Consider the following 25,899-nt stretch of genomic DNA (forward strand, 5'->3'; position numbering starts at 1 on the left):
AGTTGGGCTTTAATCAGTTAGTCAGAGCTTTTATATATTATATATATATTTTGTTTATTCAATTCTCTTTTTTCTACCTTAGTGCAGCTGTTGAGATGCAGCTGCAACCCCTGTCTGCGACCCCGCCCCCGCACGATCAGCACCTGGCTATTAAATAAATAATTTGTAATAGCAAACTATAAATAACTAAGCAAAAAAAAAACATAAAATTAAAATTAAAATTAAAATAAAAAAAAAAAAAAACAAAAACGGCATATCTTTGCGGTATTAAAAACAATTGCTCATATAATATACTAAATAACAGACTATTTCTTGGGGGGTGGTCGCAGCGCCAGATTGGCCTCCAGATCCTTGACCAGCTTGCCGTTCACGCCAATTGTGCCGCCGAGGCCAGAGGAGCCGGCATTGCTGCGCAACAGTTTCTTGCCGGGCACACCGCCAGCGCCTCCAGGATGTGGGGCACCGCCTCGCTTGCCGCGCTTGCCAGCCGAGCTGCTGCCCGAGCTGGCTGAGCCGGCGCCGCGGACCAGCTGCGTCTTGTATGTGTGCTGATAGCCATAGCCCTCCGGGTTGTTGTTGAACTTGGGACTGTAGCTGTCGTACTCCAGGCTGGTCGAGCTGCTGCTGCTGCCGCTGGCCTTGTAGCCGCCGCTGCTGGCGGGCTTGCCATGGGCTAGGCGCATCGATTGCTCCCAGCTCTCTCTCTCGCGCTCCTCCTCGTACTTGGAGGACAGCGGCTCCTTCTTCAGCACGTACTGGTAGGGCAGCGGATAGCCTTCCTCGCTGCCATCACTGCCAATGCCGCTGGGCGGCTCTCGGCTCTTCTCGCCCAGCTCCAGACTGCTGGCGCCCGGCTCCGCAAAGTAGCCCGAGTAGCCCTTGTAGTCCCCATGCAGATCGGCCGCTGCCTTCAGCTTGTGCCGATACTCTTGAGCCTGAATGGCGTGGAGGCTGCTGGCGCTGCTGCCGCTGCCGCTGCTGCTGCTGCCGCGCAGCTTCTCTCCCTTGTAGGGCAACGAGTTGATGTCGTGGTAGATCTCCGAGTTGAAGTACAGCTTGTGTGGCTTGCTCGTGACCCGCTGCTCCTCCTGCTCACGCTCTGGCGTTGTGACCACATGCGACAGATCAAACTCCTCGATGTTCTTGAGCGCCGCGCCATGATCAAAGTGCTCCGCGCTGCTCTTCAGCGGCAGGGTATAGGGCTTCGATACGGTCTTCACGGTGGCCGTCTGCAGTGGCGCCCGCGTCTTGATCTTATAGATGAACTCCACGTTGGGAGCCAGCGAGTCGGCGGCAATCTCTGGCGCCTGGTAGGCCGTTTCCGTCTCGGACTGGTAGCGCTGCGCCTTGGTCAGTCCATGTGAGCTTTGCTTGACCAGCTGATGGTGTTGGCCATGGTATAGACCATGCTGCTGCTGCTGCTGCTGCATGGACTGCGACGGCTGACGACCCTGGCTCGTTGATGGCGGGCTGCTGTACTTGGGCCGCACGGTGCTGCTGCTGTAGCGCTTCTCCTCGTTGCCAATCGAGCTGCCCGAGGAGCTGGAGCCACTGGAGCTGGGCAGCGACAGCAGCTTGTAGTAGGTCTTTGTGGCCGGTGGTGCTAGCTCCTGCGGTGTGGTTATGATCTTGCCCTCGGCCTCCAGCTCCTTCATGTACTTGATGACGGACTTTTCAATTTGCTTCATGATCTCAGCCTTGGGGATTTCAGTGGATGCCGAGAGTCGCACCTTCTCCTCCGCCTCGTCCTCCAGCGTGCGATACACCTGCTGTGGCTGCTGCGGCTGCGGTGCTGGATAGCTGTAGTACTTTGTGCGATAGAGTCGCTCGATATCGCCGCCAGAGGGCGCAGCCTGGCTGGCTGTCTCGTATAGCTCATAGTTGCGTGGCACCGACTCCTTCTCATAGACGGGCGCTGGAGCGGCTGGAGAGGATTCACTGGATGCGGATTCGACAGAGTGTGGATGTGACTGCAGCTGTTGCTGCAGCTGTTGTTGTTGCTGTTGTTGTTGCTGCTGCTGTTGCTGTTGCGGTTGCTGCTGCTGTTGCTGTTGTTGCTGCTGTTCGGCTAGGAGCAGCGCCTGCTGCTGCACAAGCTGCGCCTGCAGCTCCGCCTGCATCTGCGCCTCCAGCAGCGCCGCCTGCGCTTGAGCTTGTGCCTGAGCCTTGGCCTGATTCTGCTCCAGTTTCTGCTGATGCTGTTGGTGCAGCTGTTGCTGCTGCTGCTGTTGCTGCTGCTGTTGCTGCTGCTGTTGCTGCTGCTGGTCGAAGCTGGAGCTGAAACTGGAACTGGAGCTGGGAATATAGGGACGTTGTGTATTGGCCGCAGTGCGCTGTGCCGTCTGCTGCTCCTTGAACCTTGAGCCGTAGGCCCTCTTCATGGCATTGGCCACGTACTCGGCTGCCGTCTCCGAGTCCTCCAGCATGGCCGTCTTCTCGTGCTTCGCATCAGCAGCGGCAGCTGCAGCCGACTCGGCGGTTGTGCTCAGACCGCTGCTGGAGTAGTAAGCATTGAGCTTGCTCTGCGGTGGCAATGAAGACGTCTCATGCTCGGGTCGTATCAGATTCAGCTCGAGTTGGCCATAGTTGTAGTCTGAGTGAGAGAAAGAGAGCGAGCGAGAGGGTTGGCAGGTGAGGCATTAGAGATGAGCAATTGGTCTTAGTTTACTGCCATTTGGAGTAGTATAGTTTCTTGGTAGGTACAGTGAGCATACGCAATGACGGACTAAGTTTTATTGATTTTCAATTGAGCAGGAATAGAAAATCTTAGCTATGGATGTCCCATTCACCTGTGTTTGATTCCTTGGTCCTGGTATGCATTGGAGCTCCTCGCCTTGGATAGTTGCGTCCATGTCCATCGGCACGAGCTGCGGCCTGAGCCAGCTGATCGGGCACAGCGCTGCGCTCACTGGACTCCTCCACATTTGTCTTTGCTATGGGTCGACGGCTCATGCGAGGCTGCGACTGCGCCTCACATGCGCTCAACTGCAAGAAAGAGAGAGAGAGAGGGAGAGAGAGAGAGAGAGAGAGAGAGACAGTTAGCAGAGGAAAGCAAAGAAAAAGAAAGGGGAAGAGTGAAAGAGAAGGAGAGGGGGAGAGTCCGGCCGCAATTAAATGGTAATTGTTTCGGTGCTTGATGTCGTTCAGCGTCAATTGGCGGCATATGAATGCAAAGTGCACATTCAGTTGGCTACTCGCTTTGGCTAATGGATAGTTGGACGCACACACTAATACATAAGCATACATACATATACATATATACATTTATATGTATTTTTTTTTGTAATTAAACTAATTAAAGTTAACCAATTCGCTTTCACATTGGGAACGGATCATGACGCTGCCGCGCCTCTCCCGCTGGCTCTGCCCGCTGTGCGCCGCCTCCACGCGCTCTTGCGCTGTGTCCGCTGCAAGTTCATTGGCCCAAGCAGCCAGTTTGGCGCCCGCGCTCTTTTACGCCCCAACATGAAATGTTTTCGGCACGCAATTTCGTTGTGATTGAGGTTGTTTTCCAAATTGCTGACTGCCTGGTGCCTGGTGGCGATTACTGGCGTCTCCCATTGGGTGTTTAACGCTAAATCCCGATTTAGTTAGCTCAGTCTAACTCATAATTAAACTATATGTTCGCAGTGCCAAACGAGAGGCAGTAAAGTACAGTATAAAATTAATTAAATTGTGCATGCATATTTTGAAGGCTAAACTTATTAGATACAAATTATATTAAAAATTAACATTGCATATTGATTCAAAAAAAAAAAAAAAAAAAAAAAAATTATATTAGTAATAATTATATTTTTTGTAAATTATATTATTTTAATTATATTAAAAATGTACATTGCATATTGATTTTTTATGTAATATTTTTAATGAGCATAGCCTAACCGTTCGTCGAGTATTGAGTATACATAAATTAAATTGAAATTGTGTTTCTTTTTTAACGAGTTTATAGAAATAGAAATATAATATATAATATAGAATATAAAAATTAAAATTTTAAAATTAAATATAAAATGTAGAATTAAAAAGTATAAAATATAAACATTGCACATTATTATTATTTTTTTTTTGTTATTATTATCATAATTTTTTTTTTTTAGTAAAATATTTTTAATTCTTGACTTCATTGCGAATACTTCACTCAAAAATATCATACAACTTTTATACCTTATTTTTGACCTTTTATATATAAATAAATCAGGCTTTCTTGAATGTCACTATACTTTTTCTATGACTTCAGGGCATACAAATATATAAATCTACTATAAATATTACAGACATATAATAGGTATATGTATGTAAGAATAAAACTATATCTGTTTGACAAAATATTGCGCTAGTGACAAGAAATTTTGGCTTGATCAATGCTAAACATATTTAATGTCAGTTTCGATTTTATATAGAATTCATCTTACTAATCTTGGTATTAAAATTGTATTAACTTAGTATTAACTTTGCTGAAATCGAGTAGGCCAACAACAGTTAGATATGTTTTTCTGGTTTCAATGCTTCTTCCTGCTCGAATGTTTTTCTAGCTAAACTAAAGTTTATGATGGAGCTCGTATATGAACAAAACCAATATTCAGATTATCTGGTTTCATTGGGCTTAGGGTATATAATAAATATATTAAATATATTTCTGATGAGTCTGTTAGGCTTTTAATATTTTTAGCTATAGGAAAATGTCCCTGTATATTTTGGATTGTTTCTATGATATACATGTAAAATATAAGCATATTTCAAACTGTCAATAACGTTTTGATTAACTTCATTAGGGTTATTAACTTAATACGTCGATGTGTCGTCCGAGTTACCAGAGTTTCCGCAATATGTTTAATTATTTATTACATGTTATGAATTCATGAATTTTACTTTTATTTGGTTTTATTAACTTTGCATGCAATGAATGTTCCATTGGCTTTTTGTCTGTTTGCCTTTTGTTTTTATAATTTTCACATATTCTTTTGTTCATCAACAAAAACAAAAATCACTTGCAACTTGTGGCACAAAATCACATTCAAAAAAATAATAACGCTGGCCAATTGTGTAAAGATCCTTGGCGGTCGCACTACTTACAATCAGCATGAACGCGGCCAGGCAGAGGCACAGGTGCTGGAGCAGGTGCAGGCGCAGGTGCAGGCGCTGGCTCCTGCTGGACCGACAACGCGTTGCCAAAGCGAACATCATTGCGCGTCAGTTACTGGATTTGAATTGTTTGCGCCGCACTGGCGTGCCGAGGCTTTTATAATGACGTTTACCGGCACAGCGGAAAATTTATGCGAATGTGTGCGCCAATGAAAGCACAGAGAAAGATATACGATGTGCAGAGAAAGAGAGAGAGAGAGAGAGAGAGAGAGAGCGCACGCGCTTAGGTGTGTCTGTGTCTGTGTGTGTGTGAGGGAGAGGCAATTGTGCTGGAGACATTCGCTTCGCCATCAGCAGATTCCAACATTCAAATTATAACGGCTACTTAACGCACTGCGTATGCGTGATATGTTCGCCTATCACAATTAACCATAACGCATACGCCGGGTGGGACGCGTGCGCAGCTGCCGCACACAAATCAAATGTCAAATGCCAAACTGGTTCCAGCCAAACAGTTTCGATTTCGTTTTGGCCAATTAAGCCATAAGCTGTACAAATACACACACACACTCACACACATACATATCGAGCAACGGCAGTGAAAATGCAGTTCAATGAAATATATTGCGCCTGTCATTGTTGTGGCACCCAATAGGAAAGTCAGCTGGATGCAGCAGCTGGAGCACCTGCTGACTGACACACTCAAATGTCAATTATTATTAGCTCGTTAGCTGATAAGCACTTTTCATAGTGGCGATTTGATTGCTGTTTAATTACAACTACTGAGAAGTGCTCTCAAACATATTTAACATCTTTGAATATATTTGGTACTTAAAAAAAAAATAAAATAAATAAAAAATATAGTCAGGCATTTGTCATTTGTCTAAAATGGGCTGTATTTAAATTTATTATTTTTCTGTATTTTTTTTGTATATTAATACTATATATGCTGTTCAAATTTGAAAGGCAAGCTGCTTAAAAATTCATTCTTATTTTGGACTTATTTGCTTCTACTAATATTTAATTTTATGTACTATTTTTTCAATTACACATTTTTCTATTATTTTTGCATGAAAATTCCTATACAAATTATTCTGCAAATTTACTAAAATTATATTTAGGATTAGGATTATATTTAGGAAAATAAATGAAACATAATTAATATATTACAATATTAATTATGTTTTATTAATTTTACTAATATTCCACATTAAACATTTTCCTATTTGTTTATAATTTACCTATAGTTCAAATTTCTTTAAAAATTCTTTAAAATAGTGTTTTCATTATCTACCAAAAATTTTTATATTTTTTATATTTGACTTGATTTTGGTACAAATTAAATAAATATCCTCAGTTAATACAGTGAAAAGGGCTTTTCAATAATATCATTCAATAATATCATTGAGACACATTTTCTCTACATTTATCTACACTCAATAATATATACATATGTTGCACTCGTTTCGTTAATGTATTTGAATAAATAAGCTTGTAGTTGTCTCTGGAGACGTCATGGCTTAGAGTTTACCTTCACTAAGACTTAGCTCTAAAGCAAATAGTTCAAACTGTCTAGATTAGATTATAGAGTACAGTTGCAATAAAAAAATACTTATGCAAAGTTATAAGCTTTATTTTAAATAAATAAATAATTGTCATGTTTTAATCAGATTAGCTGACTTATTTTCATATACAACTCTTCAAGTCTTCAGTAATAAGTTAAGGATCTGTTTATGGCTTTTGTGCATTACAAAGCTACTACAGTTATGCGAAAAATGTATGTTGTCTAAAAACCTTGTAACGAGCCCAAGCTGTTAGCCATTAAACACTTTCAGCCGCATTGCACTGCTCAGATAAAAGCGCAATCAGCTTGGAGCAGCTGGCCGTGGCACATCTCAAGCACAACGAGGCAGTAGAAAAAGAAAATGAAAATGCAAGAAAAACATGGATTTTCATTGTATTGCTTGGTCTGTGCGCTTTAAGGTTTCAGTTTCATTTGCTTCATGGCCACTGATTAAGTGCATTGTAATTAACGGAGAGAAAAGAGTTGCACAAAATTTATGAGGATATTTATCAGACTGTTTGGACAGCAGCAGCTGCAGCAGCTCTAACTGTATATGTATGCATTTGTATATATGTATATAAATATATATAGGTATGTATAAACTCGAGCTTAAGATTTCAATTTCGATAGTGGTCAATATAAATATGCTGGCTAATTAATTTCGCTTTTGACTGAAATGGGTTCATTGTTCATTGTGGCCCGTCGCCCAGTCGACAGTTTGTGCTTTGATTTATATTTGATATTCTGGCAAAAAGCATTTGCCACACTTAACAGCCTCAGCAATCTGGCAATGCAGCAGAGTAAAAAGTAAAAAGTAAAATAAAAAAGAAAAGAAAAGATAAATAAACAATAACAATATTCGCATGTCGGCAAACTAAAAACGGGACGGTAACTGGGCATGCCACATGTGAAGATCAACAACCTTGCCAATGCGAACATACGTGAATGCGATGCAGCCGCTACACAGCGCCAACAACTGCAGCAGTGGCAGTGGCAGCGACAGCGGCAGCGGACAGCGACGCTTTGTTGATGGGGACAGTGCACAGTGGTTGCTGTCAATTTTTTTGCATAGCTCGCATATAATAGTTGACTGTTTAATGCTCGCTCTCCCTCTCTCTCTCACTCTCACACCCTAGCTCTCACTCTCGCTCTAATCTAGTTATAGCTCTCGCTCACACTTTCGCTCTGAGCTAGAGCCTTCGGTTCTTTTTGGTTTTGTTCGTTCTTTTTACGATCATTTCGGGAGAGATACGATTGTCGTTTGCACAATGAGGCGCAGAGTGTAAGCAAATGTCTACTCCAAATACTCAATGTAATCGGTCTCAATTTTCACATACTCATGCACACACTCAATTCACTCAAATAACAAGAACAACAGAACCCTCTCATTTCATACCATACAAACGACTTTTAAAGACTTTTTTCGGGGAAACCATAGAGCGAAAAAGTAAGGACACTTCGTTTGTCCGATCACGAACGAACTCGTTAGAGAACCAACACAAACAGTTGCTCTCTGAGTGCTTACAGTAAATTACACTTGTTTACGTACATTACGAAACGTTAACTATAATTTCATGAAATTTTCATATAAGTAGAATAGTTTAGGATAGCGCATTGTTTAAATTTGTTTATAACTTATTGCCTGTCTAATTTGCCTGTGACTATGCCGGCATAATCTTTTCTATATCAATATATAAAATGGATTCTTATCATCTTACTAAATCACATATATACTGCAAGGCAAATGATGAAGCCATCAATCTATCCAATGGTAGTCAAATGATATACAGTGTCTAACATTAGTATTCGTTTTTTTATTTTTTTATTTTTCAATTTCAACCGCCCATAACACAAGTAATATTAGGTGAAATTAAAGTATTTAAAATGCTAAATTGTAGATTGAAAAATTATAATGGATATCATATTAAATGTTAAATGTGAACCATTTTTAATAGAACTCGAATTAGGTCAGTTGATGAAGAAAAAACCGAATATTAAAGTAACGTCAAATTTTGAGTTTTTTTCGGCTTATGTAAAATTTTTGTTAGTGATATTAAATATACTATAATGATATACACCTCATCGGAAAGGTAATTTTTCAATCTACAATTTAGCATTTAAATTTTTTTAATTTTACCTTATATTACTTGTTTTATGTGCGGTTGAAGTTGAAAAATAAAAAAAACCGAATATTAATGTTAGACACTGTATGTATAGACAATTTTTCTTAATTATGTTAAATATTTAACTTTTACATATGCCTTGAATCTTTATATGTAAATACATTTACACTTTTTTATTACAATTAATATAAAAAAGAACGAATATTAATGTTACGCACTGTATATGTCTTACATGCATAAAAGTAAGATCAAGATTAAGATCAATTTTTTGTTTTTTGTTGTCAGCTAATTAGTCAATTAAAAACACCAATTAGGCTGCAATTTTTGTTCTATTCAAACAAGTTTTCGATGTTAGTAAGAGAACCTAAATATATTTAAATTCCTCCCTATACGAACAACATTTCGACATCTCGTGCCACTGTGCAGCCGCGGCGCTTGCAACGCTTGGACAATGTTGGAAAATGTTACGTGTTTCGGGCTGACGCTTAAGTTATTAATTTGCTGCTGCTGACGAGCGAGTGAGTGAATTGTTGCTGTTGCTGCTGCTGCTGGTGCTGCTGCTGCTGTTGTTGTCGTTGTTGTTGCAGTGTTTTATGGGTCCATTGTTATGGCAGCATTTAGATCATTATACCGTTTATGAGCTTTAGCAGGCCTATCATTGTATCCAGCATTCGACATTTCTTTTGGGGTCTGTAGTGCTGTCGCCAAGGAAGTGCTCATCGCTCATGCTAATGATGATGCCACAGAGTCATGGGAGATGCATTGACCACATTTCACTTCAAGGCCCTGACCGCCTGCCCACCTGGTCAATCAGCTAGTCTAGAGGGCTGGGCAGGGCTGGGCAGTGCTAGGCAGGGCTGGGTGGGGCTGGGCAGTGGCCGATATCTTGGCCATCTGCCCGTGGCCAACGTGACGGCAATGGCCAATCGATCCACTTTGGGAGCAAAACTTTCAATTTCGGCTGCTTTCATGAACGAGCCGGCGCACCGTCGCACCGTGTGCTTGGCATGCGAAGAGACCAGTTAGCCAGTTAGCCAGCCAGCCAGCTGGGTTGCATTGCATTGTAACGCATTGAACGGCTATTGGAATTGCAGTTGCATCTGCCCGATAGACATCTGGAAGTGCAACAAATTTCGCGTGCGCGGAAGTTGCTGTCGCCTCCTGCCGCAAATGTTGCGCATTTCGAGTGGGTATTTTTGCTTCAATAATGTTTCGTCGACTGGAAAGTCGGGATGCAGCCACAGCTACAGCCGCAGACGTTGCCGCATTTGCATGGCAAAAATTATAAAAATTGGTACAATTTGCCGTCCATTACGGCAGCTGATTATGCTAATTGTTTGCTTACATACTTGGCTTTTACGTAAACTCATTTAAGCCATGTGGCAACAGGCTGAGCAGGCGCCGCGAACAATGCACAGAAATCACCCATCGAAGTGGGTGAAAGTTGACCAGAGCTCAGCTAATTAAAAGAAGACCAAATATAGTTATATCAGTGCTTTATAATGTGAACTAAAATGAGAGCAAACCTTACTCTAGCTATGTTTAAAAATTATGCGGATTATGGAATATATATAGATATGGATTATTTTGGTATGCAATTTTATTTGCTTAAGTGTGAAAAAAATAGATAAATGTAAGAAAAATGAGAAAATATGTTTTGAATATGCAAAAATTAGACTAAAATAAAAAATAAAATAAAATAAAACTACATATTTAAAAAAATACAAATTAAAAAAAAAAAATGCAGATTTTTTTTTTTTTTTTTTTTTTTTTTTTTTTTTTTTTTATTATAATATATGAGCTATGAAAATTTTTATATAAAATGTAGAAAAAATAATAAAATATTTGTAACAAAAATATAGAAAAAACACCGAACCATTTTAGTTGTCCCTTGCTGTTGCTCTTAGCTACAACTTTTGCGAAGTAAAACTGTAAATGAATCTAAATATGTGGATATTTTTACCATCTAGGCAACTCCGTTAAATAAAGCTTAAGCAATAGAATCTGAAAAAATATATGTATAGGATTAATGGCAAAGACATCTCGATTAGGTGGCAGATACTTGGACTGTGGCACAGACAGACAATAATAGTTTAAATAATAGTCTCAAAGTAAGCGCATGTCAAACTAAATTAATATTAGAATAAAGAGTGTAGACTTAGGTGAGAAAAGTATGAAAAGCTGAATTGCAGAAAGCTCTACTGGATGATAAAAGTTTACTACAAAATATATTTATTATTTACTAGGCGATAAGTTTCTCAATTTTCCTTTAGAGTGTGGGCATCCATGGGGACTGCGACGCGGTTTTCAATGGACTTCAAATACGACTGGCAACGCATCCAGCTCGCAGCTATACTTGCCACCAATAACAACAGGAGAGGGCTGAAGGGATTATCAATATCCTCAACATCTGATAAGCTTCGTATATTGCAGAATAGTATAGAAAAAGCGTCAAGTATTTTTGGTCCTCTCCCACTGCACTAAGTTCAAGACAAATTGAATAATGATCATCATCAACATCACTGAAGCTAAGTGGAATACTCTCAATGCTCATCTAGCATTCCATACCTTAACAATTTGGTTCAGCAAACGGTCACACTTGAAATGAAGCACACACTGAAAAGCTCCTATTGCTGTGCATGCGAAACTTTGATTCGTTTGCTTACTTAAATTTCGTTGCATTTTTTTTTTTTTTTTTGGTATTTTGTATTTCCTGTTGGTTTCGGCAGCTGATTTGCGTGTCTGGCCACAAGCTGCTGAAATTTGTATTTCGTATTTTGTATTTTTTGTGTGTAACATGCATTTAAAACTTTGTTGGCATTTAACACCGCAGCAATGCAAACGATCCACTCAAAAAAATGGAAATAAAAATGAATGCCGAATTAATTTTCAATTGATATTATTGTGTGTTGAGTTTTATTGGTTTCATGCGTGCCTTCCGGGTGCTCGTTGCAAATTGCATAAGATACTTGAATTTAACGCTGAATATTCCGCATTAAATATGTGTTAAATGCGCCAGCGATGCAACTGCCACACATGCTTGCCACATGCAGTGCGACAAACGTGTGGCATGCTTTTAGGCGACGCTGCAATATCGAAAAAGTCTGTGCATGCAATACAGGTGTGTCGCCAGACTGGGCGATACCCTGTATGATGAGTATCTAGTTGATCAAATAAGTTGAGCAATGCTTGAATTGCTGAAAAGGTGGGGCATGGTAGGCGAATGCTGAAATTGGGGAGACTTTGTTGTCATCAGTCGCGGAACACGGCTCTATTAAGATGATGTATACAATATTCCTAACCGGACTAGCTGGACTAGGAATTACTCTCTTAAATTATCTGTTGAATTTATGAAATATATATGATAGTATAGCAAGATGTAATGCTTCAAGTTGGACACATCCGCTGATATTGGAAAGAAGAGGACATATGATTAACTAGGGCGTACCATGTTGAAATCATAGAATAAGTATGCAATAGAGTAGCGCTTGGAGAATCACCAGATCATGACATATTTCATACGATAAGTCGTATATAATGCAATGTTTGCTACACCCTGAGGCGGAAAACGCTGCCAGCCGTGTTCTCGGAGGGGGATCCAGTGCCGTAGGCGAATGATGCCAAATATCTTGGAGTAATACTGGATCGGACAAAATGTCACTGATCCCTCACGACTGCTCGACTAGGAGATACCCTGAACCCTCTAAGCTGATATTCTACTCATTCTGCACTTCTTTTGAAACACATGCACCCTCACGCATGCATAACCATGCGCTCTGCTAACTGCGTGGTAGGCAGCGACTGTGCTTGGGCTGCGCTGCAGTGCGGGTAATATTATGAGAATTATACTCGATAAAAAAGTTATCGGATGAGTTATCGAAATAAGCTTGCACTGCGTATAGTATACACGAGTCTACATGCAAAATTTCAGCTCTCTAGCTCTTATAACTTCCGAGATCTAGGCGTTCATATGGACGGACGGACAGACTGATGGACGGACGCTCAGACGGACATGGCTATATCGACCCAGCTCATCGCCGTGATCAAGATTATATGGGCTCTGCGATGATTGCTTCTGCTTGTTACATACTTTTTCACAAAGCCATTATACCCAGATTTCCCATTTTTAATGGGTTCAGGGTATAAAAAGAGACCGGATTCCTTTGTTTCACATTATTTTTATTCGTGCAAATATATATAAATTCAAAAGCACATTTCATCATTACAAGCTAATTATTGCACATATTTAACACGATTTGTTGTTGTTAGCAATACACAAAGGGAGAACTAAAAAAAAAAAAAACAAAAAAAAAACAAAAAACAATAATAATAAAACAATTAATGAAATGGGTTTGCAATAATAAAACAACTGGCATGAGCATGAAGATGCAGCAAAAGAAGATGAATTCGAATTTGATGAAGATCAGACAAGGAGCTGCCTCTCGCCGTCTCCTTTGGAGCTGAACCGATTGCCCGGCTGGCTTGCTGGTTGGGCAAGCCGGGGCCAAGCACGTAAAATAAATACTAATGATAGTTTTCTTTCGACAACAACAAACATACGAGAGCGATGCATTTTTATACAATAATATTAACAAATAGCTGCAATAGCTGCTGAGTCGAGTCGAATCGAGTCGAGTTGAGCTGGGTTAACCCTCCAGCAGCTGCGTCGTCTTGTACTCCACGGCTGAGCCCATCTCGGCGCCCAGCTTCTCGCGCACATATTCGCGTATCTGCTGCAGCTGGGGGTCGGGAGCGTGATCCGGCTTGGTAGCCCGCTTGCCCTGGCGCTGCTGGAGCGCCATCTTCAGGCCGTGGGCGTGGTAGTTGTAGGGAGGCTGTGTGATGCTCACGGGCTCGGCGGCCTCATGGGATGGCTGATAGTCGGCGGCCGTGGTGGCCACATCTGTGTGGCCACTCTCCGCCTGCTGCTGCGAGTGCTGCTGCTGATGCTGCTGCTGCTGTTGCTCCTTTGCGTATGGCCGAATGGAGGGCAGCGAGTACATGTTCGAGGAGTAGTCGGCCCCGTTGCTCTGCGAGTTGAAGATGACCTTGGTGTGTGTGGGCCGCGGGTTGTTCTCGGTGATGGGCAGCTCGTGATCGTGGCCAGTCGGCTCTGCTTCGGGCGCCGTTGGTGGATCCTGCTCCGGCACATATATGGGCTGCTGTTGCTGCTGGTGTTGCTGCTGCTGCTGCTGATGATGCGCTGGCTCGGAGGGCTCAGCGTATTGCGTCTGCGGTGCCATGGCAATCAGATAGAGCTGTGGCTGATAGCTGCTCTCGTACTGCGTCTGCTGCTGCGGCTGGGCGTAGTAGTACTGCGGCTGCTGCTGCTGGTAGGCGCTGGGCGCATAGTAGCTCTCGGGGGCGGGCGGCTCGTACTGCGGTGCCTGGGCCATCTGCTGATGGCGGCCTTTGTAGCTCTGGTAGACATCATCAATAGGCGCGTACTGTATGGGCGGAGGCGTGGCGGCTACCTGATGCGCGTAGCTGACGTCCGGATGATAGTGGGCCGGGTCGTGCTGCTCGGGCGCGGCGTAGGCCTGCGGCGCCAACTCCTCGGCCTGATGCTGCTTCCGCTGCTCCGCCTCCTGCAGCAGCTGCAGATACTGGGCAGCGCGTATCTCCAGGTATTGCTGCAGCAGTGCCTGCAGATGTGCCGCATATTTGGCCGGGCCGGGTATGCGCAGCACAATTACGGGCTCCTGGTAGTCTCCGCCCGCCCCACTGGTCTCCTGGTGCGGCTGTGGCAAATCGATCTGCGGCTGCTCCGCATGCACGTGCTGCTCAGCGCTCGGCTGGCGTGTTTCGTAGCTGGTCTGCGGCTTCAGTTCGTAGGAATAGGAGGGCTCAATGGTCACGCTGGTCACCTGCTGATGCTGGATGGGCTGCTGCTGTGCCTGAGTCGTGCCCGGCTGTTCGTACTCCGCGGACGAGTAGCCAGTGTAAATATCGGGCGACTCCGTCGCGGGTATATCATGCTGCGAGTACGGGTAGAACATGAACTTGGGCGGCGTATAGTCGTATCCCTGATGCGCATAGCCATAGCTGTGGAGAGAGACAGAGTAGACAGAGTTTTAGTATATCAGACAATAACCATTCGAGTCTTCAAATCAGTTCCAGTTGAATTCTTGGCAGCTGATTTAAATACCCGTTTACGTTCTCTTTTAGCCATTGAATCTGCAACTGCAAGTTGCGGAAGTGGGAAGGTGACTTTAATTGTAAATAATTGCAACCTGCATTCCATTCTTTGCTATCGATAGAAGATTGCTATGAGAGCCGCAAGGCCACAGTTAATAAATAGTCTAGACTCTGATTGAGTTATTGTTGAAATTGGAATGCATTTTGAATTATAAAATATTATATACGTAGTTGAATTTTAAATGGAAAAAATGCCCAAGGAAAATACTTTGCAATGAATTCAATTTAAATGTATGTATTATGTAAAGCTTCCATCTAATAATTTTCCACCTTAATTTTCATGAGCAAAAAAAAGCCCTAAAGAAAAATTTGAATATGAAGTTTTTCATCTGGTTTTACACCCTGCCTTCGCTCTATAAGCCTAGCTCAACTGCCTTTCGAAGGCAAGACTCTACATCTCTTCCTAGTTCCACTGGAGCAGTAGCACCTAAGAGTCTGGCAAACTGGTTCCATACAGCCCCAACACAAATTGTGTCTAGATTCGAGCAGTCACTGACCCCAGTTCGCCGTCGATGGTGCGCTTGCTGTTCTTGCCGCCGCCGCCGCCGCCGCTGCTGCTGCTGGTGCTGCTGCTGGTCGTATTCTCACGCTCCACTTTGATCTTGATCTTGTTGCCGTGCAGCTTGAACTGTTTGTCCAGCTCCTTGATGAACTCCAGATCATCAGCGGGCAAATTGCCAAAGCTGGCTGTCAGCGAAGGTGGCTTGGTCGTTGCCGTCGTCTTGCTGGCGATCTTGACGCGTGGCTTGCTCGGCTTCGTTGTGGCTGCGCTGCTGCCCGTCTGGGCGGCTGAGGAGGTCAGCGTTGTGGTGGCGGGCGTCTTGGTTGGTCGCTTCTTCAGGGTCGTCACCTTCTTCGGATAGCCGCTGGCTGAAGACTTCGTCGGCGTCTCTGGCTGGCCCAGGGCGCTGGCCAAGCACAGTCCAGCGCATAGCGTACACTGCAATGGCAAATCGAAGGATGCGAAACTGTTAAAAGATTCAATGCATGTGCTCTGGGCTAGAGGGAGCAGAGCCACACAGCCGGAGAGTGTGTAGAGACTCGGCGATGCTGGGGCTTTTGTTTGCCGCCACCTTTGTCTCCGCTTTGGGCTCAAGGTGAGGCGCCAGCTAGACAATCGAATGCTGTGGCTGCTATTGCGCCAAAAGCTCTTTTGTTTTTGTGCTCTCGGCTATCGAATGGTCTCGATACAAAAACCCAACCAGCTAAAATCATTAAAAATCAAAGCGACTCTTTGAGCACCAGTAATAAAAATCAACAAAACACTTTTACAGCTCACACACATATACAGAGACGCACGTATTTCACATCTGACATTTCGTCGTTGTCGATTCAATAAAGTGAATGTGCCCGATGAAGAAGTCCGGCTGCAGCCTGAGTTTCAGCAGGAAAAACATTTTGCCAAGTTCGTGTCCTAAGTCTTTTGTTTTGCAGCATCAGCTGCATATGTATGTATGTATGTTTATTTGTATCTGTATGTATGTAATATACAATATTGTTGAGCTGAACAATTGGCAGTTGTAAAAGCTTTGGCTTAGGCCTTGCTGTTTTTTTTGTCAAGTTCGTGTCCTTAGTCTTTTGTTATGCCGCATTATATAAGCTCTTGGCTTACATCATAAATAACTCTTTGTGAGTTGACATGCATCGTGTATTGAAAGGGAACTAAGTATATATATCTTCTTATCATAAGATTTATGTGCTATATGTAAATTGAATATTTTTGATAGATAATTTCTTAACATTTACATTCATATGACTTGATTTTCTTACACGCCTCGACTCGTTTATTAACCAACTTTTTCCAGTAGTTTTCATGGCTGTGTCGCATAGCATCGTGACTCTTTAACTCTGCTTTGTTTATTCTTGGCAACTTTAATAACTATTTCGTGGCAGCATTTCAACACTTTGCATGTGCTTAAGCCCCTGACTGTCCGTGCGCCATAATACTCACAGTTTTTAATTGCATTTTGTCACTCAATTACGGCAACGATAAATTCGAAACTGGGACAGTGTGCCAACTGAAAGCCGCCCGGACTCAAGATACACGATTTAATAGCGCTCAGTGCCTTGCCGACATTTTACTATTGCTCATTTTGTAATTGTTTGCGTGCGTGTGTGTGTGTTGTTGTTGTTGTTGCTGCTGCTTTAAGCAGGAAGACTGTTTAGCTGGCTTTCGTTCACCTGCTGCACGGGCGCACCTGCGACTCAACAACAACAGCTACACAAAAAATAAAGATACTCAAAAAAATAGAGACAAAAAAAAAAAAAAAAAAACGAGCAGAAATAATTTCTGTCAAATGCTAGGCATTGTGGCTGGGGCACGTTTATGGCTGGAGGGGGCGGGCGGTCGCTGGTGAGGAAGTCGACGAGTTTCGCTAACATGCGAATTTATGTGATCTTTGTTGTTATGTTTGTTACCCGCTTTTATATAATGCGTCCAGCAGCAGCCACACACTGCCCACCGCCCCCCCCCTCCCAGCTGGCCCGCTCCCCCTCCCCCTTTGCCGCCTGTCAGCCTGGCCAGCATTGATTTACTTTTGGTGGCAAGAAAATTACAAAAAAACAAAACAAATGTTTGTGCAATAATTTAATTAAATTAATGCGACTATTGCTGCTGCTGCTGTTGTTGTTGTTGTTGTTGTTGTTGCTGCTGCCTTTCACTTTGCAGAATGTGACAACGAGCTTGTGTCAAACAGCTCAGGCAGAACATTGTGTAGCACGGGAAATTCCATCGAGCTATGTGTGGAATGCCACCAATACTCAAATGCCTTTTGGCATGCAAGGGGCGTGAGTCGTGAGCGGCGCTATCGTGCTACACGTCCATCTCTAGCTAAGCCGTCGCGCAGAGAGCGAAAAGAAATTATTGCTGCTGGCGCTACGCAACGCGTGCAAATTAGCCTCAGCTGAGTTCAGGTTTGTTGCTGTTTTAACCGTTAGCCGCTGCTGCTCCGTGATGCAACAAAAGGCATAAAACACACAAAAAGAGAAAAAGCATAACTATAAAATGTAAATTAAACAACAATCAAGCAAATTGTTAGGCAGCCGCCAGAGCAGACATCAAAGCGAAGTCCTGAGCCTGAGCTAAAGCCTCTTCCTCAGCTATGAGTACTTTATGTAATCGCAACACCAAAACGAGTTCTGCCTGCCACACACACACACACACACACAAACACAGAGACACACTGATAGACTCTAAAAAATGCTGTCGCATTTGCGTAAATACAGTTTGCGGCCAAGTTAGTTTGGCAATCCAATCCAGTCCAGTTGGCAGATCTGCTTAATAAACGTTGATAGCCCACGACTGGGGCCAATTAGCGCATAGATATGAGCACTGCAGCTGGAACTATCTGATGGCTCGAGCGTGACGGCGTGTGGCAGATGTGGCTAAGCTGTTGCCGTTGCTGTTGGCGAGGCCAGAACCGCAGGCGTTTTAGCCAACTCGAAAACAAAAATTGCCGCTTAAAAGACAAGGGCAAGGGCGGACAACGTGCACAGCTCAAGAGGTTAAAAGGTCAGCCAAGCATTGAGATTATATTTGGCTGATTTGACGAGTTGAAAATGGAATTGTGTTGTTGTTGTTGTATTATTATTGCAGCGGAAATGATGCTGCGTGGAGACATCTTAAGGCGTAGAAGCCTATCAAATTGATAGATTTAAGTCGACATATATGGCTATGAAGCAGATTAATTTATATTTCTTTTGGCAGCATTATGATATATTATTATTATTTATTTTGTTTATCAATTTACCAGCTGTCATAGAAAAATAATTTTAAAAAAATTATGCAATATTATAGATATGATATATTATCGTGGCAAATCTTTGCTGTCCGAGTTTTTGGTTTAAATTAATTATTTTTCATATTGCAAAATGCAAATAAGAGACACAAATACAAAATTGTTCGATTGTAATATGACTAGCTATAACTATATAACTTTGACTAGCTATAACTTTTGGTAATCTCTTTGTTTATCTGAAAGAGCCAAATCATGTATTTGTGTAACATAAACAACTTGAATGGCCAATTTGTTGTTGGGGTGGCGACTGTGGCAGGATCAGTGAACTGGCACCACAGACCGGCTGAGCTATGTAAGTGCCATGAACTGGCCACACACACACACACAGAGACACACACACACTAAGACAGACACAGTGAGCTGTAAACTCCCACTGTGAGCACTTTCTATGACAGTCATTACGTGGCATTGCCCCGCATGTGCAGCGCCCCCCTCGTTAGACAACGGTGAAATATATCTTGCAGCTGGCCAAGCCGGCTCAGTGGCTGGCATGCAAATGAATTGAGCAGCCAACGGGATGACAGCACCGGAATGGCAGGAAGCGTTGTGGGTGGGCGTCAGACACGCCTACAACTACACTTTCGCACACACAGACACACACACGCTTCTAAGGAAAGCTGAACAACAAATAACAACAATTGTTGATGTTTCATAGCCAAATATTGAGTCTGGTTGCTCGTCAATTAGTAAGGGTTTGCCAATGGGCTGGGCTGGTCTGGGCTGGTCTGGGCTGGGCTCTGATGCTTCCGCATTATGTAAGTGTGGATGGGCTGGGGTTTCCTGCTCGTATAATACGTACCAATATCAATGCTAATCTCATTGTTTCCAAAGATGTTTTGCTCGTATTTGACTTCAGACAATGCACATTTAAATATTAATTTTTCACACAAAACACTTTGAGCACGAGCAGATGCTGATGTTAATGTTGATGTGGATGCTGATGTATAGGTGTATCTGTATCTGTATCTGTATCTGTAACTGTATCTGTGTATCAGCTCGTTTCTTATGGATTGTATTTGCTTCACTAGTTTCTCGTTTTAATTACTTTTTGCGCACAGTTACACTGGCTAAGTGCAAGCAAAACAGAAAAAAAAGAAGAAAACCCGAGATCGCACTCTTTAAGAAAACAGAAAAAAAAAATAAAGGCAACAAGGTGCTGGAAAATTGTGGGAAACTTGATCGTTGGGTGCCAGCGCTCGACGTTGGTTGCGGCGTTCAAAACTCGCGCGACTAACTGTGGCTGGCGCTGGCGAAGCGCTTGGTTTTTATGCCCAGCCACAGCCGCCGCCGCAGCAGCAGCAGCAGCAGCAGCAGTAGCAACGTCTTCGTTGCAGCAAGTCCAAGTCACTTGGCCAGTCAGTCAGCCAGCGGGAACGTGCGGAACGAGCAGCATACGAGTTCACCAGCAATGACACCGCACGTGTATGTGTGTGTGTGCGTGTGTGTGTATGAAGGTGTAGGTTGCTGCCATACGCGGCTGCAACAATAAGCAAATGCAATAATAAACAAATTTTCAGATTCGTTTCAATGTTAAAATACTTGTTTTACGTTACACTTTTTCTCCTCTTTTTTCTCTTTTTGCCAAGTTCTTTTAGCCACAAAACGGCTAACATGATACCTACCATTTGCAAAGATATATATTGTTACTATATATAAATACCATGTCACTGGCATATGAAAAACCTAGTCTTCGACTTAATAGCAGCAAAGGCGGCCAATGCAACCAACGTAAAGTTAATGAACGAATATATAGTCTCTAATGGATGAGACGAGAAATATGAAATGGATTGAATATTTCCTAGAGTTGTGTGCTGAATATTAACTATTAATGGTTTTTCGGATGTATATCAATAGACATTCCATGATTTCAAAAATTGTTTGATAATAATCTAAATTTACTAGCGTAAATTTTATATATACATATATTAATTTAAATTATGTTAATTTTCATAAAATATGCTAAAGATAACTAAATAATTAAAAAATACTAATAAACATTTTTAAAATAATTTTTATTGAATATTTTAATTGAAATTTGTTATTTTGCAAAAAATAAAATAAAATAAATAATAAAAATAATAGATAAATCAAAATGAACAAAAAGTATATCATAAAACGTTACGTATACGGCAGGCAGGAGCGAGCATCAAAGCCTTATAAGAAGATCTTTCTATTAGATCCAACACTTTGAGTTTCTGCTTAAAACTTCTTAATATATTACAGCTCTTAAAACTTTCTCTCTGTGGGAGACCATGGCAAGAGCAATAAGTTAAGGAATGTAAGAAGAATTTGCCAGAAGAATGCTCCAATTAGATATAATTCTTAATGATCAGCTCAGCAAAGATGCTGCAGCTCAAACGATTATTAAAATTTGGAATTTGGCCACGTAAAAAATATTGACTTCTATTTTTTTTCTTTTTTTTTTTATAAATTAAATACTAACATAAATAAGAGTAAGTAATTCCCTCATTTATTAATTAATTACCCAATTCACGAAAAAGTAATTATGCATTCGGGCGTCTATTGAAATAGACATTGCTAAACATCTCCTATCATCCGAATAACCATAACTAGAATTGCCCGAGTGACCTTGTCCATTATTTCCCTGCCTTTCATTTTACGAAATTTCTTTTTTAGAAAGATAAACATTTGTTCGCCCAGTTCAAGTTCAAAGTCATAAAAAAACGTGGCGCAACGCTCGATGCTCGATGCTCGATCTGGGATACCTTTCATTTTAGATGAATACATTTTATGCTTATTATTTTTGGCCATTACAATCTCTATGCCTGGCACAAAGGCAGCCCAGCGCGACGGAGTTCGTCACAAAGCCCCCCACAAATAAATAAATATAAAATAAAATGAAAATGAAAATGAAAAAAATAAGCGCCGATCGAAATGTCATTTGCATAAAGACAATTGCGGCGGCAGCGCCATGCACATCCGAGCCGCGATCTTCGCTCGGCTGCTCCACAAGTAAAGTGGCAATTTAATTGGCGCATTAAGAGATCTGGGATTGGGCTACGGCTTGGGCTGTGGCTGGGGCTTGGGATATTCGAGATTTGCATTTGGATTTGGGTCCGGTGGCTCGGGTTTGTGTGTGAAAAAAGAAATGGCATAACAAAGGCGGCTAAATGCAAACATTCAACTGTTTTTGTCAGTTTTGTAATCCAATTTGACCAAAACAACATCAGCAGCAAAAACAACAACAAAAACACTAAAAAAAAAAAAGGCAAAAGAAGAGCAACAACAGCTCAACGCGATAACGATAAAAGCAACAAAATATTTTAAAAGAGTAAAAAGAAAGAGAAAAACTCAAATAAATTAAAAAAAAGATGAGATACGAATATCACGCGCCCCGTCGCAATCAACAATCGCCAATCGGTTGCATTGTCCGAAATTTGGTGTTTTAGCTGCTTATTTTTATTTCATTTATATATAAATAAATATATATATATATATTTTTCGCTCTTTTCGAGCTTTTTAATTTCAGTTGGCGTTCGCCCTGATCGCCCCGATAGGCAAATAAACAGCAATTGAGATGTTGGCCAGCAAGCAAGTGGGCTGCCCTGTTGCCACATAGCCATCAAGTAAGCCCCGCATGGCCCACAGCGATATCAGTGAGTCGGCCAGATGAAGCGAGGCGTCACTTTTATCATTATTATGATTACCACGATTATTTATTGTGCTTTTACCACTTGGCCGGAGATGCGCTCGTCGTCGTCGTCGCTCCCTTGTAATAATACGAAATGTCATAATAATCGGCAATGATAATGCAGCTTACTCGCCCATTTGCAGAAGGTTAACGTGGGCTTTGTCCATGCAGCTTAAACCGCTAGTCAGCAGCCAAAAGGAACTCGACGATCGCCAATGGCGACTAGTAGTTGCCCTAACTTTCTGGGCACATACAGTAAAAAAGGGGGATATATGAATGTGACTCACTGTAAATGGCTCAAGAGACGAATTCTCTAATCGGCTTGATTGATTCGAATTTACCTCTCTATTTCTTAGCTATAATTTCAACTCGTCGTAAACCCAATCTCTATTTGTATTAGACGTATATTTATGAATATTACAAATTAAAATAGCGAAGTCTATAGAAAGTCGAATCGAAGTCGAAGTCGATCGAGCCAGCTCATATATGTATATTTTCTGTAATCTGCCACGCCCATGCAATGTCACAGCGTATATACCCCATTGAAGTAGGGTGTACAAATAAATAATATAAATAACATAATAAATTAGAGGAAAAATAAGTTTTTATTGTACAGCGACAACAATCGACCTGCATTTGATTCGATTCGATACGATCCGAAGGTGAGTTCCCTATTATGCTGATGGGCATGCATTTGAATAGTACGGAGCATCTGGAGCGGGCCCTTGGGCAGCGCAAGGTCAAACGAGATACATAGATTGTGTCTAGAGGCGTCTAGCCATTTGTCCATTTGTCGATTTGTTCAGTTGCCCGCCAGGCAACTCTAATAAATAGTCAAGAAATTGTTGTTATGCATTGCTCGTCCCGTCCGTCAGCAATCTAAATTAAAATAATTGCGAGCTACGAAATTCGCCAAGTGACGCACATAAATACTGCGAAAGCGAAGCTTTGCAAATGGACGCCCATTTCAAGTAGTTAGTTTCACTAAATGTCGAACACTTTGTTAACTAAGTAATTCAATTAGCTGCAAATTAGCTGGGTTTGGAAAAGATAATGGGTTAGTTGCGCGGCAAAAACCCGTTTCACTCGGCCTGTGCTGTGGCCTGTTGAAACCGGGCAATTTAGATGGTAGCTTAAATGCTATTTTGATAGCGAGGAACACTTATATCACATGATTGGAAAGTACATTTACATTTTAAGTAGAGTCTTGTCTACATGGCTGCGGGCTCCTACTTGCTATACACACGAATTTCGAATGAGAGAAAAAAAAAAGGGGAAGACTCTTTGTCTTACCAGCTCCAAACGGCATAGAGTTTGTATAATTATAATTATCTTGTAGTAGGTATCTGATAATGGGACAAGTTAAGGAAGCTTTAGGGAGGAATATGCATGGTCGACAATAAGAGCTGAGGCATGTAGAGTTCTTCTTAGCAGGGAGATTTCCATTATGAGAAGCGCAGAGAAAGGTTTCATGGCCGATTGTCTATCGATATTAACGAGAAGTTGAGTGTGCTAAAAGCAGGAAATGACGGCGGTACGAGGGCAATGCTAATGCCACAGTCAGTCCAGTTAACTACCTGGTTATTATAAACATGGTCTTTAAAGAGCTGATGAGCGGAAGCTGGGCAGCTGGAACATCCTCCTTCTTCATATATATTTTCGTAAATAATTGGTTGGCAGGCAAACCGCAGCAGACGATGCAACAATTGGGCCCTCAACAGTGGCAGCCAGCAGTCAGCAGTCAGCTTCATTAACAGCCAAAATGCGACCTCTTAATGCCACAGTTTTTGTTGTTGTTGTTGCTGTTGCTGCTGCTGTTGTTGCCGCTGCCGCTGCAGTTGGCGGCGACTGTGCAACGCTTCCTACTTGCATAAATTGCACAGTTGCCGACTTTCAAATCTAACAACAAACAAACACACTGCCATACAAATCATAATTTTGCAGCATCGCCTCGCAGAGATGCGACGACGCCAACGGCGACGGCGACGGCGACGACGACCTGGGTGCAGCCGTGCAACTTGGCAGCTTTGATGGCGTCTGCCGATGCGGCCGGTGTAATTGTTTGTTATTGGTGGCTCCTCGGTTTATGGACGCGATTACATCAGCAGCGGGCACAGCTAGGCACATCTTCCATTTGGATTGTCGTCAGATTCGATTGGCTTCGCCTCGCTTTAAATGGCCTGGACATGGCGCTTGCCGCATGTTATGTGACCAAAGTGCACACAACAGCAACTCGAGTTCGGCTCCGACATACTTATGTGAGTGTTGGCTAGACATTCGTCTTCACATGCACACATATGTATGTGTGTATATTAAAATTGGCATTGCATTTGCTCAGATTTGATAAGCTGAAAGTTCGTTTGTGATAGATGTACTGAGCTTGCTTCAAATGGCTACTAAAGAGAGAATGAGTGAGAGGGAGAAGGATAAAGAGAGTGAGAGAGAGAGAGTGTGAGTGTGATAGAGAGTTTAAGGAAATGCATTTGCCTTCCATGCAACTGTCTAAAAAATATTAATCAATACCAGGGACCGTAACAATTATAATTTTTATAGCAAAAAATTAAAAAATAATTATTATTTTTTGATAAATAAAAAAAAAGATATGTTTAATTATTAAAATTGATTTTTATGATAAAAATCAAAAATAATTATTACAGAACAATTTTTATAATAGAAATCAAATCATAACTCTTATTTTTTTTTTTTTTTATTATAAAATCAAAGATAAGAGTTATGATTTGATTTTTATATAAAAATTGCTCTGTAATAATTATTTTTGATTTTTATCATAAAAAATCAATTTTAATAATTAAATATAATTTCTTAATAAAAAATTACAAATAAAAGTGTATCCTTTAGTCACTCAGCTTAATTCGATTTCATTCCATTCCATTCCATTTGATGTATGTGGTGAGTGAAGCAATGCAGTCCTCTCATACATACTTACATACATTGGAGCTCTATCAAATTCATATTAGCATAGTGTTTTTTTTTCTTCTTAAATATATTTATTAGGAGCCAACAGAATATAATTTTACTTGATTATCTGCTTCGACTTTCATTTACTATCACTGATATATGTATACTATTATATGTAGGTATATGACAAAGAAATAGTACCTAAGAAACTAACTAAAAAAAAAAAAAAAAAAAAAAAAAAAAACAAAAAAAAAATAAATACAACAACACCTCTTGGTGTATGACATAATTAATAAACAAGTTAAAATATATGACTACCAACGTTACTTATCATATGCAATATAATTTGATATTTTATATTTCGCAACGAATGTGTGAACGAAGAAGACAAGATTTTGTAATTGGCAACAAACTTTCAATTTATAATAAAAAAACAAAAAATAAAAAAGTTAAAATGCAAAAATTAAAATAAAATAAAAATTGCACTAAATTTGGAGATTTGGAATAGAAATCTACGAAATCGCATAATACGTATCATAAGCAACGCTGACTTGGCGAAAACGT

The 25,899-nt window shown here is 41.4% G+C and overlaps 2 protein-coding genes across 2 annotated transcripts; both read right to left on the reverse strand.

Moving 5' to 3' along the window:
- Positions 1-28: 28 nt before the first annotated feature.
- LOC108618477 (uncharacterized) lies at positions 29-5,227 on the reverse strand. The gene is made up of 3 exons (XM_018014502.2): positions 5,074-5,227; positions 2,790-2,985; positions 29-2,593 (listed from the first exon to the last, which is right to left on the reverse strand). Exons 1-3 carry the CDS (start codon positions 5,182-5,184, stop codon positions 306-308), a joined length of 2,595 nt encoding a protein of 864 aa, XP_017869991.2. The 5' UTR covers positions 5,185-5,227; the 3' UTR covers positions 29-305.
- Positions 5,228-12,931: 7,704 nt separating this feature from the next.
- On the reverse strand, positions 12,932-20,012 carry LOC108618482 (uncharacterized). Its single transcript, XM_018014511.2, has 3 exons — positions 19,564-20,012; positions 15,465-15,907; positions 12,932-14,814 (listed from the first exon to the last, which is right to left on the reverse strand). The coding sequence occupies exons 1-3, from the start codon at positions 19,582-19,584 to the stop codon at positions 13,416-13,418; spliced, it is 1,863 nt and encodes a 620-aa protein (XP_017870000.1). The 5' UTR covers positions 19,585-20,012; the 3' UTR covers positions 12,932-13,415.
- Positions 20,013-25,899: the final 5,887 nt, after the last annotated feature.

The sequence above is a fragment of the Drosophila arizonae genome, chromosome X, assembly GCF_054131065.1.
Source record: "Drosophila arizonae isolate 15081-1271.41 chromosome X, UAZ_ARI_1.0, whole genome shotgun sequence".
Classification (NCBI taxonomy): domain Eukaryota; kingdom Metazoa; phylum Arthropoda; class Insecta; order Diptera; family Drosophilidae; genus Drosophila; species Drosophila arizonae.